A 13,220-nucleotide genomic window follows, 5' to 3' on the forward strand; every position below is an offset into this window, starting at 1 on the left:
TCTGCGTTTGAGAATGTGCGTCATTGTGGTGACGAAAAGTTTGGCTCTACAGGTTGCTTCAAGTAAGTCGTGGTGGCCTTCAGCGCCCCTATCGTGTCTCGGATCGACGACAATGGTGAAGTGGTGCAAATGCGAACTCCTGTGAGAGATGTATATATCTACACAGTGTGCGACGGTTGCGGCGAATGCCTTCCATGAACCACTGAGTGGCGTCAGAGCAATTGCATGTGGTGTGTCGCCCACCCACACGAGGAACCGCAGCCGCATCTCGCTGGGACAGGCTCTGCATCGACAACAATAAAATGACACTCATTTTCTTCTACGGCGCCGTCCCTGACAAACAAAGAGGGCTCAACACGTCGGCCCACCGGGTGCGTCCCTGACTCGCGAGCAACAACGCACTGTCAGTCGCAAATTCTATCGTGCCTCCACGATGTCGGATTTGCCGGTGCTTCTCCATCGGCCCCCGCACTAAGGAGCGCCACAAGCGTCGGTTCCCCATTTACCCCCCGCCCCTTTCCCTTACTAACAGTCAACCACAGTTAAAAGCACTCGACACAAGTGTAGCTGTCAAGGTAAGAAGAACAACGGACAAGATACGTATGCCACTTGAAATGCCCGACGCCTCGGAGTGGACTACAAGAGTCAAGAATGCATGTTGCTCCGCGGGGGTCCCACTGAGGCGCCTTAGTCGGGCGCCGTCCTTTACACTAACACTCCCGTCGACATTGTGGCCAAGCGTGTTGCGTGCGGATCCGTCTGCCGTGACCTCGGAATCCGCCGCTCGTGAGGCTTCAACAGGTTGGGAGGAGGCCCCTGTCTGCTGTGACAATGGCTGTGGTACATCTGCAGCTTTCGCCTCATCTCCTAAGAGGGTTGGGGATTTTGACGGATCTTCAGTTTTTTCAACGTTATTTTTATTAGGTGGCACAGCCGCAGGTGATCCGACAGTGCTGCCATCTGGCAATGGCTCAGAAAGCGCCTCATCCTTATCCTGTTTAGCCGCTTCGCCGCCATTCTGTTCAGTTCCCTCAGCCTCGGCTTGGGGAGGCGGCTGCCCGTTTAGGTCCGACCCAGAATCACCGGGTTTCTCTGAATGGGGTCTCTCTTGTGGACCCTGATTCCCCTCTCCGGTTGCTCCTCCACTGGGCTCGCCAGACTGGGCACTGGAGTGTGGCCCTTCCTCGTCCGAAGACTCGGGCAAAGTGTTTCCCGGTGGCGTCGGCGTTGATTGCGAGCTGTTGGCAAGCACTGTTCTGAACCGCACACAAAAACTGACCCGTCCACCCACATACTCTGCAGGAGGATTCGTAAACGTGTATTTTACAATCCCTCCTGTGGATGCTTTCTCCGATTCCCCCGAAGGCGTCTCGTCAGAAACCCATAATGGCTTTGTGTACCCTGGAAACGCTTCCTTGAACACGACCTTTTTTGTGAAGTCGCATACTCCATTCTCAAATAGATATGCGGCACTGTACGAGTCCGAGGATTGCTCATCAGCGCCTTCGCTGGGCTGGGGAAGGTAGACAGCATCCCCTGTTTCGTCGACGACTTGGAGCTTGCCGGAAGGTCCGAGGGAGAACACTTGCTCCAAGTCCCTCTCAAGTCCCCCTTTCGGGATGGTGGCGGTGAAATCAACCTCAGTCTTCTGTTCACTTGTTTCTGACGCCACACACGACAGGACGGCGCCGACGAGCAGGGTCAGACACACGGCGCGAAATAGCTGCCTTTCCATGGTGGCTACGGATCGGATTATTTCATGAAGACGGCATCAGACAGGAGGAACCGCGACAGAGAGTCACCTCGGTGGGGTGAACTTGCAGGAACGGCCTTTTGGTATTTGTTAGGTTGCACAGGAAATATGCTCGGCACTCTCGTAGGCATGCAAACCTGCTGTCTTGTGGAACCTCAAGAAATGAGCATGTCGCCTCTCCAGCTGTGGCCAGGGGCGAAACAAGACGCAGAGCTGGCGGGCGGGAAGCGCGCGACAGGAGAGCTTGGTGGCTTACCGGGCGAGCGCTGGCATGCTCTTTGGATGGGGGGGTCGACGGGGTCGGGGTCTCGCAGAAGCACAATTACATTTCCAGTGTGTTGTCTTTTGTGGAGGTTTATTCGGGGAAAAGTGGTTCTATCCTCTGATTTTGACGCATCCAGAGGTGATCCGAGTAAAATCTTCTGATGTCGACGCTCCCTAATTGGAGTGTGTGTTTCAGTCGGCACAATGAGTCGCGATTCGGAATCAAAATTGCACAGTCGCCACTCCCTCGCTGACTCTACGAACGCCAACTGGACGCGGATCGACCGGAGAAGGCGGACTAGGAAAGCCATGACAGATTGATCATCACAATCCTGATTTTGTTGAGGTGTACATGGTGAAGAAGTGACACTAAAGAAACCGGACGGATGCTAGGCGTCCAATCGGAGCTACCCTAGTTTCTGCTGATGTTCCCTTCATTGTAGTCACCATCAGCCGCTCAAATCCACTACATGTATTGTAGCTTCCACATGACCCTGAAAGGCCTCACGAAATTACATGATTGCAGACCATGTATGTTTGTTTGGTCACGTCATCTCGTTTCTGGAAGACGGAAACCTTTTTCAGCGCAGGACATGGGCAAGAATACCTGACAAGGAATCTTGACATTTACACGATTAAGGTAATGGTTTGCCATGGCCGTCCACGGGATGTGTCATGTCGGAAATGCATGTGCTCATCAGGGGATCATCTACAGGAAAAGCGGCGGCTTATCCGCCTCAGACAAAGGCTGGCTCTACAGTCTGCATAGGGGAGGTGCTGATGTCGTCTAGTGCATCTATTGTGTCTATGTTTCTGACGACCTAGTGAAATGGTGGAACTCCCGGCGGAAAAGATGGAGCTGTGTGCTTGCGCCCGGCCAAGTAGTTGTCGCTACTATCGTTCATGAAACCCTGTACTCCGTCAGAGCAGTGTCTTGTGCCTGCTCCGCTACAAACAGTTTCATGCACCCCCCCCCCCCCGGCTGATTCGCAGCAGCGGAACGTGGGTCGTGGGTCCTAATAGGCAATAAAGAATGAAAACATCGACAACTCCAATATTCTTTGAATTTGTCTTTCAGGAAAATGTTTTGTCTAAAACGCATGCGGAGACTCTGACGCACGAGCCTACCAGGACCGCGCCTGATGAGCGTAAATCATCTTTCAGTTCAACAATTCCACAGCGTAACCACAACGAATGCATCTGCGTTTCGCCACCCAACTTTGACCCAACGTCCAGGACAAGTGTTTTCTCCTTATTTCTTCTCTCACCCTATTTTCTCCCGATCGCGAATATTCAAACACTTACGAAATCGCCACCAGAATAACAGCCACAGTGAGAAGGCAAACTGAGAGAGCACTCATTCCACCGGCAAAGCGCCAAGCAGCAGAGTGCACTACAATAGTCAAGAAGGCGTCACTTTCCACAAAATGTTCACTCAGGCGCCTCAGCCGAGCACCGTTTTGTTTTGCAGTGCTAACACTGTTGATATCAAGTCCGCTTTCTGTGGTTGGCGACAGAGCAAGGCCTGCTCGCATGCTCTGATTTTTGTCAAGAACCGGGGGGTCAGGTGAGGGTATCAACGTGTCATTGTGACTGCTGACAGCTGAAGAACCCCCCAAATGCGGAACATCCAAAACACCCGCTTCTTCTTCGAGACCGTCACCATCATCAACCCCTGCACCGTGCCCGGGCTGCGGCTGACTGGAACCCAAACTACCCTCAGAAGACGACCCAGATTCTGGGTTGGCATCAGGCTTCGGGTTACCATGTTCTCCTGGCTTTGTTGTCTCGCCGGATGTCACAGACGTCGCCGTGGTCGACGTGCTGGTTTGTGACTCCGACCCGGAGGCAAGCACTGTCTTGAACCGCACACAAAAACTCAAACCCCCACCCAGATATTCCTCCGGAGGAGTCGTAAAAGTGTACCTCACACGCCCTCCCGAGGGTGCACCCTCAGTCTCCGCAGAACCCGACTTGTCAGGAACCCATAACGGTTTTGTGTACCCAGGAAATGCATCATTGAACACGAGAGTCTGGGTGAAGTCGCACGTTCCATTCTCAAATCGATATGCCACGCTGTACTGCTCTGACAAAGCATCATCAGAGGTTGTGCTCGGTTCCGGCAGATACTTGGCTTTCCCGGTTTCGTCGATGACCTGGAGCGTGCTGGAAGGTCCGAGGTAGAAGACTTGCTCCACGTCCCTCTCGAGTCCCTCTTTCGGAATGGTGGTTGTAAAATCAGCCTCAGCCTTCTTTTGGCTTGTTTCCGACGCGGCGCATGACAGGACGGTGCCCATGAGCAGGGTCAGACACACGGCGCGAAATAGCTGCCCTTCCATGGCGACTACGGATCGGACTATTTCATGTGTACGGTTTCACACGACAAAGAGCAGACACTAGAGGCACCCGTTACTATGGAATGGACAGTGAATGACAATTCTTCAGTGCTTTTAGATGTGGTAGCCGAAACGTGTTCTCTTTTCTAGCGTAGAGGAAAGGCAGCCTCTTTACGCCTAAAGAAATGAGCATGTCGCTTCTCCCACTCGGACGAGGGACGGGAGGCGAGGCCCGGAGTTGACGGGGGTGGAAAGCGGCGGGACGGAGAGCCGCGTCGCTCGCTGGGCGCAGACTCGAGTACCGCATTTGCTGCTGGGGGGGGGGGGGGGGCGCAGGAGCAGGGGGGGCGCTGTAGAGGACAATTCCGTTGCAGTATGTTGCTTTTAATGAACCGTACTTTGCTCGAAAATGTCTGTTGGATGTATTTGAAGGAGGCAGAGATCTGTGGGGAAGGATATAGGCCAGCGGCTGGAGCGCCGGATGGAAAGTCACCAAACTCGCCACTTCCTCGCGAACCCAAAGAGTGATATCTGGAGGGAGAACTTCGGAGTGGCACTAGGAGGGTGCTCTCGCGCTTCCCAATGTCATTACATCATAGATAACGTCCAAAACGAAAGCCAAAACCAGTGCAACGCCGTCGCAATAACTAGTGGCCAACAACTGGAAGGCCGGGTGAGCAGGAGTCGCCACTTGACAGGAATCCGGAATGAGCTTCCACGAACCGGTTGGGTCAGAGTATTTTCTGAAAGACAGATGCACATCGTGCCTGTCAGAAAGGACCATGCCATCCTCAACTTGTCACTTTCTGTCGTCGTTGGCTACAATCCAATCTGTTGACCATCAGTTCCTCAAATCCACTAACCGTCGGCAGCCACCATGGGTCAGCCCGCGGCGTCGCGGGATGCCTGCTGACGACGTAGCAGAAAGGCAAACTCTACTGTTTCCGGCTGAAAATGCTCTTCTGCTTTAGCACTGGGGCTCTTGGGAACACAGCTTCCGAATCTCCAATATAAATTGGTACAAAGAAGTTACCATATCCTACGCCCAAAGCGCCCGACCAGTAGCGGGTAGGCTACAGAAGAGGGCGTAATATATGGATTACTGTTTTCACTCGTATTAACAGCGCTATCATGTCCGTGTACTACGTAGTGGATCCGTGGCGGATTCACACACATGTGAGACAGTTGGGTATCAGGGCCATGTTGTCTGATTTGCCGCCCAGGCCCCCCAGGAACCGCAACAGAAGGTCGAGGGTAGCAACTTTCAAAAGTTTTTGTGTACAAATCCGGGATCGATTCACTCGGTCGTTCCCGGAGTGATTTCACAAGAAGAGGTAAGAAGTCGATGACAGGCCAGCTCGCCTGAAGCACGACAGCCCCCCAAAAAAGTCCACATTCAGTTCCACACTTCTACCGTGCAACCACTAAGATGAATTCCCCTGCGTCTGTCGATCAGCCCTTGAATCCATGACGCGCTCAACGGATCCCCTCCCTTTTCCCGCCATCTTCCTTCCTCTCTCTCGCTCATTACATCCAAGCATTGTTAAGAAATGGGCAGCAGTGTAGCTGCGATGACGACGAGAAAGGTTGATAGTGCACCAGTGCTAGCTGCAAACTGCCATGCGGAGGAGTGCACCACAATGGTCAAGTACGCCTCTTTCCTTGCAGCAGTTTCACTGAGGCGCCTCAACCGAGCGCCACCCTGCTCGGTAATACTACTCTCAAGATCATGGCTTTGCTTGATGCGTGCTTTTTCATCATTAACTTCGGAATCCTCCTTTTCCAAGGCTGCCACAGGATGTGTTGACGCTCCGACATGAGGTGACAATTGTGGCTGCGATTCATGAATTGATTTCTCATCAGCTCCTGCGGAAGCTGGTAATTCTGACCGGTTCGGGTTCATTTCGTCGGCATGAGCCTCCGGCTGGGCTGCAGGAGTAGTTCCACCGCTGCCGGTAGCTGCTGCTACTTCTTGCTCGGAGACAGCTTGGTCTAGTTTGGGCACTGCTTCATGTTTGTCACTATCCTCTACTTCCCCAGGGACAGGTCCCGGAGCAGAGCTCCCCGGGCCTGACAGTGAACCGTCGCCGCCAGGTGACAAACCCGGCTCCGTGTCGCTGGTCCCTTCGCCTGGTTTGCCGGAGGAGCTTGAATTGTCCTCCTCCGAAGAGTTGGACACTGAGGGTGCCCGAGTCGTCGTCGTTGACCCTGAGTTGCTGGCAACCACTGTCTTGAACCTCACACAAAAACTCAACCCCCCACCCAGATATTCCTCCGGAGGACTCGTAAACGTGTACCTCACAGGCCCTCCCACGGATACCTTCTCACTCTCCACCGAATCCGACTCTTCGTGAACCCATAGTGGTTTTGTGTACCCAGGAAATGCAGCCTTGAAGTCGACAGCCTGGGTGAAATCACACGTTCCGTTCTCAAATCGATACGCGGCGGTGTACGGGCCCGACGATGCTTCATCATCACTTTGGCTGGGTTCCGGCAGATACTTGGCTTTCCCGGTTTCGTCGATGACCTGGAGCGTGGCGGAAGGTCCGAGGGAAAACACTTGCTCCAAGTCCCTCTCGAGTCCCTCTTTCGGGATGGTGGTTGTGAAATCTGCCTCAGACTTCTGTTCACTAGTTTCGGAAGCTACGGATGACAGGACGGTGCCCATGAGCAGGGTCAGACAAACGGCTCGAAATACCGGTACTTCCACCGTGATTACGGATAGGTATATTTTCATCTAAACGATCTCACAGTCGAAAAATAGCGACAGACAGTCCCCTCAATGACGAGGCAAGGAAAAGAGCTCACGTGGTGTACTTCCTGGGATATATCTGAAATTGTCCTGCATCCTTTCTAGCATGAAGAAATTGCAAGCGTGTCATCGTCAAAATTATGAGTATGGTGGACGGGGCTCAGAGTTGACGGGCGGAAATTGACGGGATTTAGAGCCAGATGGCTCGTTGGGCGCGGACTCGAGTGTAGCATGCGATCGATGGGGGGACGTGGGGTGGGGTAGGAACAGAGAGGGGCGGTTGGAGTCCTGGTATGTTGTGCTAAATCAGAGATGATTTTGATCGAAATGCTTTACGACTACATTTTCTTATCGCCCCCACAATTCAACAGCCACGCCTGTCGCCCCGCCTCTCAAAGTGAGCCAGAGTTAGCTTAAGAGCATAACCCGAGGGGCGGAACCGTAAGGTGGTCCCCTCAGGCTGGTCAGCAGCATCGCGACAGTTTTCGAAATCGCCAGCCTGACAAATAAGTTCAACACTGGCGCAATCAACAATGACCAACAGAGGCAAGCCAAGGCAAGTGCGGCACGGGCTCCGCGATTCGACCGGAAATCGGGGAAGGCGTTGACGGGAACCCTCTAGGCCAGCTCAACTGGTAAAAGATCGACCCACATAAAACCTGTTGAAATGAAGTGAGCAATCCACAGTTGCCTGTCGACGATTACTACACCATTTTCAACAGCAATCCCTCTAACCGACTAACCAAAATGCAGCATCCACATGTGCGAAACCGGGACGGGGGACTGCTCTGCGTGCTGGGCGTGTAGTTTTCGTCTCTTCTTTTCAGCTCATTGGTGCTCTCAACAAAAATTTCTGCAGCTGTCTAGTTCGGAAGAACAGACACTTGTAGATTCCTTATTTACCGACTGATTGCTGTGCCTCTGCCCCCCACCCTTCAGCTCCTGAGTGCAGCACCCCATTTCGCGTGGGTTGCAACCGCAGTTGTGAAGCGTTGTTGCCAGTGGGTGGGACAAGAAGGCGACTCGAGAAGGCAATGCATGTGCACAACACAAGATGATTTGGAGTAAGAGACGTGAACCGTCCGTATGACGATAAGGCTAACTCGACACTTTTGCCAGGGGAAAGTCGTGGTGGCCTCGAGTGCCCTGATCGTGGCTGTGTCTCCGTAGTCATGATGAAATGGTGGCAAATCCTACTATAAAAGATGATAGAGTTGTGTAGGTGCGCATTACAACGCTACGCAGTCTTCGCCACTGGCTTCCTTGAGCCCTTTGGGACGTGTCATGCCAAAGTTAACTACACATCGTCCAGGCTCCGCATACCAACCCGCCCCACCTGCAGCAGGGTGGCACGTGAAGCGACTACTAATCGACAGCATGGACAAATCTACAAGTCTATGAACGACGCAGTCATTTTTCCCTGCATTGCTTTCATTGATATAGAAAAGAAGACGTCGGCTCCCCGTCCCACCCGAACAGTGATTACCTGCGGCAAATATCCACTTTCTGTTGCACCATTTAACCGCTCAGGAACTATGGTTGTCTTGCGTATGGTGCTCCTTCAACTACTCAGCCACAGCACGGATCCCTTCCTTTTTTCCCTCACCGTCTCTCACTACCGCTTGCTAACTTTCAATAACAATTAGGAAGTCGCCAGCAGAGTAGCTGCCACGGCGAGACTAAAAATTGACGATGCAATCATTCCGTCTGCAAAGCCCCACGCTTTTGAGTGCACTACAATTGTCAGGAATGCATCGTTCACCTCTGCAGAGCCACTGAGGCGCCTCAAGCGAGCTCCTCTGGGTTCTCCAATAGCACCACTTGAGAGATTGTTGCCACCCTTTTCAGGTTGGTTAGCTGCTGGAGCATCTGCAGCCGAATTAAGACTATCTGCCACGTTCTGGATCTCTACGTGAGAATCCTGGCCAGATGATGAGACCTTGCTGTTTGTCTCACTGAGGGGGTCGGTACCATCCTCAGAAAGCAAGGGGATCTCCACTTCCACCTTTTCACCTTCCTCTGAACCCGCCTCCTGTTGCTGTTCGCCTGGTACCTGATCACCCGGAACAGGACCACCCCCCTGAGAAGTTGGGGGAGACTCGGGAGGAGATTCAGGGCCCCCTTCGGGAGGCTTTTCTTGTGGCTCTCCCTGATTAGATGTCGCGGACGTCGGCGTAGTCGAAGTGCTGGTTTGTGACTCCGACCCGGAGGCAAGCACTGTCTTGAACCGCACACAAAAACTCAAACCCCCACCCAGATATTCCTCCGGAGGAGTCGTAAAAGTGTACCTCACACGCCCTCCCGAGGGTGCACCCTCAGTCTCCGCAGAACCCGACTTGTCAGGAGCCCATAACGGTTTTGTGTACCCAGGAAATGCATCATTGAACACGAGAGTCTGGGTGAAGTCGCACGTTCCATTCTCAAATCGATATGCCACGCTGTACTGCTCTGACAAAGCATCATCAGAGGTTGTGCTCGGTTCCGGCAGATACTTGGCTTTCCCGGTTTCGTCGATGACCTGGAGCGTGCTGGAAGGTCCGAGGTAGAAGACTTGCTCCACGTCCCTCTCGAGTCCCTCTTTCGGGATGGTGGTTGTGAAATTTGCCGCAGGCTTCTGTTCACTTGTTTCCGACGCGACGCACGACAGGACGGTGCCCAGGAGCAGGGTCAGACACACGGCGCGAAACAGCTGCCTTTCCATGGCGGCTGGCGAAGGAATCGTCCGTCAATGCGGTGTCAGACAAACAGGAAACGACCGCTACAGGCACTCCTGACGACGTGGCGGAAACGGAGAGAGTGTCTTTTGAGTTTTCCAGATGTCGTGTCGGAAAATTTCCGCCTCTTTCTTCAGCAGGCAAGAACGGATGCTTGGCAAACCTCAAGAAAAGTGCATGTCGCTTCTCCAACTCTGAATAGGGATCAAACGCGGGTCAGAGCTGGCGGGCTAAGCGATGTGTCGGGACGGCGCGTCGGGCTGCTCGCTGGGGCGCGGACTCGCTGGGGCGCGGACTCGCTGGGGCGCGGACTCGCGTGCCGCATGCGTGGGCGCCTGGGGGTCTGCAGGAGCAGACTGAATGATGAAAGAAGAATAACTGGAGCGGTGGAGCACGTATGACGAAAGAACGAGAGAAGTTACGGATGGCCGTGTAGCTACAAAGGGGGGAGGCTTGTGAAAAAGGATTAGATGTGCAAGGCGTTCCGTCGCGTTGCTCGACCCCTGGAGAGGAAAAACACTGCGTTGACGATGTGTCTCCAGCGGCAAACGCCGCCCGAACCGACCGGTTGACAGCTGGCGACTGGATCTCCGGAGAGGGTGCAACGGGAAGGCAACGACAAATGTGTCGCGAAGAACTGACCCAGTAAGACTCGATAATAAAAGCTCACTCGCGGCCACCTTGTCAACCTCAACTGTCAACGGAGGGCCTGCGAGAGGAGTGATTGGAGATGACATGCCCGATAGAATTGCGGAGCCTCAAACCAAAACTACCAGGGTGCTCGTCGGACGGTGATAATATACGAAAAACTCCCGGATGGTAACTCAGCCGCCGCTCACACTCCCTCTTTCCTTCATGATTTGTTCCCCGGTTGGGGTTGTCAGTAACTGGAAGCATTCCTCCTACCCAGACGACTTCAGCATACCGGACCGGTACAGGATCGGGAAGAAAACCGTTGATGTTGCGGTGTCTGTACACCCCCTTTCGTTAACCGTGGTTGTAGAGGTGCTCTCCTGCACTGGAGGTGTGGGAAGATTTTCCATTTGAAGTTTTCCGTGCTTTTCGTGTGTAAACATTCGAGACTACACCCTCGAGCCAATTGCCCAATACTACAACCGGATTGACTGCTCCGACAACAGCTGTGGGACGGCCACTAACATTCCCCCTCTGAGGATGAGTAGACACCGGGAGCTGCAACTACAGAGTTTTATGCCGGATCCACTTGATCGAGAGTCATCATTGGTTCGCTGGGCGGGAAACGCGGTATTTTGTGACGACTGACTACGAACGGCAAATCTCGATAGCACGGCTCCGGCAACGCACACTGCCTCCCTATCGTGGCACAATCTGAGGACATCAACAGGTGATGCTCTTGCGGAGGCAGCATCAGAATGAGACGATTGCGCACTCCACCACATGAGATCTCGTGAGACCCCGATTCGTGTCGGTGTATCGCCACCTTGTCAAACAGTTGCAAAATCCTCTCCTGTCAAGAGACTAGTTCTGAAACACCAGCAGTTTTGCCCGGAGAGCAGGTTCCTCATACCTAGTATAGGGCTCGGAGGTCGCCGGAAAGGACATGAAACAAATTTCAGCCAGGGAATCCGGCAGAAATATGATTCACCCTTGTGCAACCGTCCCTCCGACGCACATCTATACAATACAAACACTCTAGACTTTTCACAAAGCCTCCAAAGTTCCCTCTCACACACTGGGAGCACTGAGGCACTTCCCCCCACTCCAACACCGTCCTGGCGAATACGCGTCTAAACTCAGCCACTTCTAGGAAACCTGCAATAGTGCGGCTACCACAGTGAGAAAAACAGCCGGTAATCCCCCCATTCCAGCTGCAGAGCTCCAGGCCGCGGAGTGTACGACAACAGTCAAGTAAGCTTCTTCTACTGCAGGCGTCTCATCGAACCGCTTCGGTGGAGCGCCGTCGTGTCCCCGAATGCGAGTCACGATGGCACTACTGCCCTCTTTTACACGCAACGTTTCGTCTGTCGGCTTCTCCCTAGACTCTGAGAAGGGAGAATATTCTCGTACATTTGGGTTTGTGTCACGAGCAGCCGACTCCGGTGAAGGGGCTGGAATACCTGCTCTGCTGGGAGCAACGCGGAGAGAGTCAGGCAATACGACTGACTCGCCAACCGAATTGTGGTCTGTCTGCCCCGGCAGAACGCTAGGTTCATCTGGATCACCATCCTCCGGTGGATGCGGGACCGCTTCAGAAGGAGGCGGTTTTTCGGGGACACTCTGATCTTTATCGTCCTCCGTGTCTGGCACATTTGGGATAGTAGCACCACCAGAGTTTCCCGATCCAGGTGAACTGGATGTCCCACCAGTGCCCGTATTGGTTTCTGACTGCGACCCCGCAGCAAGCACTGTTCTGAACCGCACACAAAAACTGACCCGTCCACCCACATACTCTGCAGGAGGATTCGTAAACGTGTATTTTACAATCCCTCGTGTGGATGCTTTCTTCGATTCCCCCGAAGGCGTCTCGTCAGAAACCCATAATGGCTTTGTGTACCCTGGAAACGCTTCCTTGAACACGACCATTTTTGTAAAGTCGCATGCTCCATTCTCAAATAGATATGCGGCACTGTATGGGTCCGAGGAAGGCTCATCAGCGGCTTCGCTGGGCTGGGGAAGGTAGACAGCATCCCCTGTTTCGTCGACGACTTGGAGCTTGCCGGAAGGTCCGAGAGAAAACACCTGCTGCACGTCTCTCTCAAGTCCCCCTTTCGGGATGGTGGCGGTGAAATCAACCTCAGTCTTCTGTTCACTTGTTTCTGACGCCACACACGACAGGACGGCGCCGACGAGCAGGGTCAGACACACGGCGCGAAATAGCTGCCTTTCCATGGTGGCTACGGATCGGATTATTTCATGAAGACGGCATCAGACAGGAGGAACCGCGACATAGAGTCACCTCGGTGGGGTGAACTTGCAGGGACGTCCTTTTGGTATTTGTTAGGTTGCACCGGAAATATGTTCGGCGCCCTCATAGACATGCAAACCTGCTGTCTTGGGGAACCTCAAGAAATGAGCATGTCGCCTCTCCAGCTGTGGCCAGGGGCGAAACAACGCGCAGAGTTGGCGGGCGGGAAGCGCGCGACAGGAGAGCTTGGTGGATTACCGGGCGAGCGCTGGCACGCTCTTTGAATGGGGGGGTCGACGGGGTCGGGGTCTCGCAGAAGCACAATTACATTTCCAGTGTGTTGTCTTTTGTGGAGGTTTATTCTGGGAAAAGTGTCGTATCCTCTGATTTTGACGCAGCCAGAGATGTTTATAGGGGCACATGTGATGTACGCCTTACTCAGTTTGTTTGCCGGAAGTTGTTCGAAACGGCGCTCTTTCTTGACATCTACCGCAATCGCACTGCCCCGCAGAACTCA

General features: G+C 53.6%; 5 protein-coding genes across 5 annotated transcripts; all 5 read right to left on the minus strand.

Moving 5' to 3' along the window:
• Positions 1-532: 532 nt before the first annotated feature.
• Positions 533-1,735, minus strand: NCLIV_067580 (uncharacterized protein; the record flags this gene model as incomplete). Its single annotated transcript, XM_003886309.1, has 1 exon — positions 533-1,735. One exon carries the CDS (start codon positions 1,733-1,735, stop codon positions 533-535), a length of 1,203 nt encoding a protein of 400 aa, XP_003886358.1.
• A 1,583-nt stretch (positions 1,736-3,318) lies between these two features.
• Positions 3,319-4,356, minus strand: NCLIV_067590 (uncharacterized protein; the record flags this gene model as incomplete). The annotated part of the gene is made up of 1 exon (XM_003886310.1): positions 3,319-4,356. One exon carries the CDS (start codon positions 4,354-4,356, stop codon positions 3,319-3,321), a length of 1,038 nt encoding a protein of 345 aa, XP_003886359.1.
• Positions 4,357-5,896: 1,540 nt separating this feature from the next.
• On the minus strand, positions 5,897-7,090 carry NCLIV_067600 (uncharacterized protein; the record flags this gene model as incomplete). Its single annotated transcript, XM_003886311.1, has 1 exon — positions 5,897-7,090. One exon carries the CDS (start codon positions 7,088-7,090, stop codon positions 5,897-5,899), a length of 1,194 nt encoding a protein of 397 aa, XP_003886360.1.
• Positions 7,091-8,747: 1,657 nt separating this feature from the next.
• Positions 8,748-9,806, minus strand: NCLIV_067610 (uncharacterized protein; the record flags this gene model as incomplete). Its single annotated transcript, XM_003886312.1, has 1 exon — positions 8,748-9,806. One exon carries the CDS (start codon positions 9,804-9,806, stop codon positions 8,748-8,750), a length of 1,059 nt encoding a protein of 352 aa, XP_003886361.1.
• A 1,795-nt stretch (positions 9,807-11,601) lies between these two features.
• Positions 11,602-12,687, minus strand: NCLIV_067620 (uncharacterized protein; the record flags this gene model as incomplete). The annotated part of the gene is made up of 1 exon (XM_003886313.1): positions 11,602-12,687. The coding sequence occupies one exon, from the start codon at positions 12,685-12,687 to the stop codon at positions 11,602-11,604; it is 1,086 nt and encodes a 361-aa protein (XP_003886362.1).
• Between the last annotated feature and the right edge of the window lie 533 nt (positions 12,688-13,220).

The sequence above is a fragment of the Neospora caninum genome, chromosome XII, assembly GCF_000208865.1.
Source record: "Neospora caninum Liverpool complete genome, chromosome XII".
Lineage (NCBI taxonomy): Eukaryota > Apicomplexa > Conoidasida > Eucoccidiorida > Sarcocystidae > Neospora > Neospora caninum.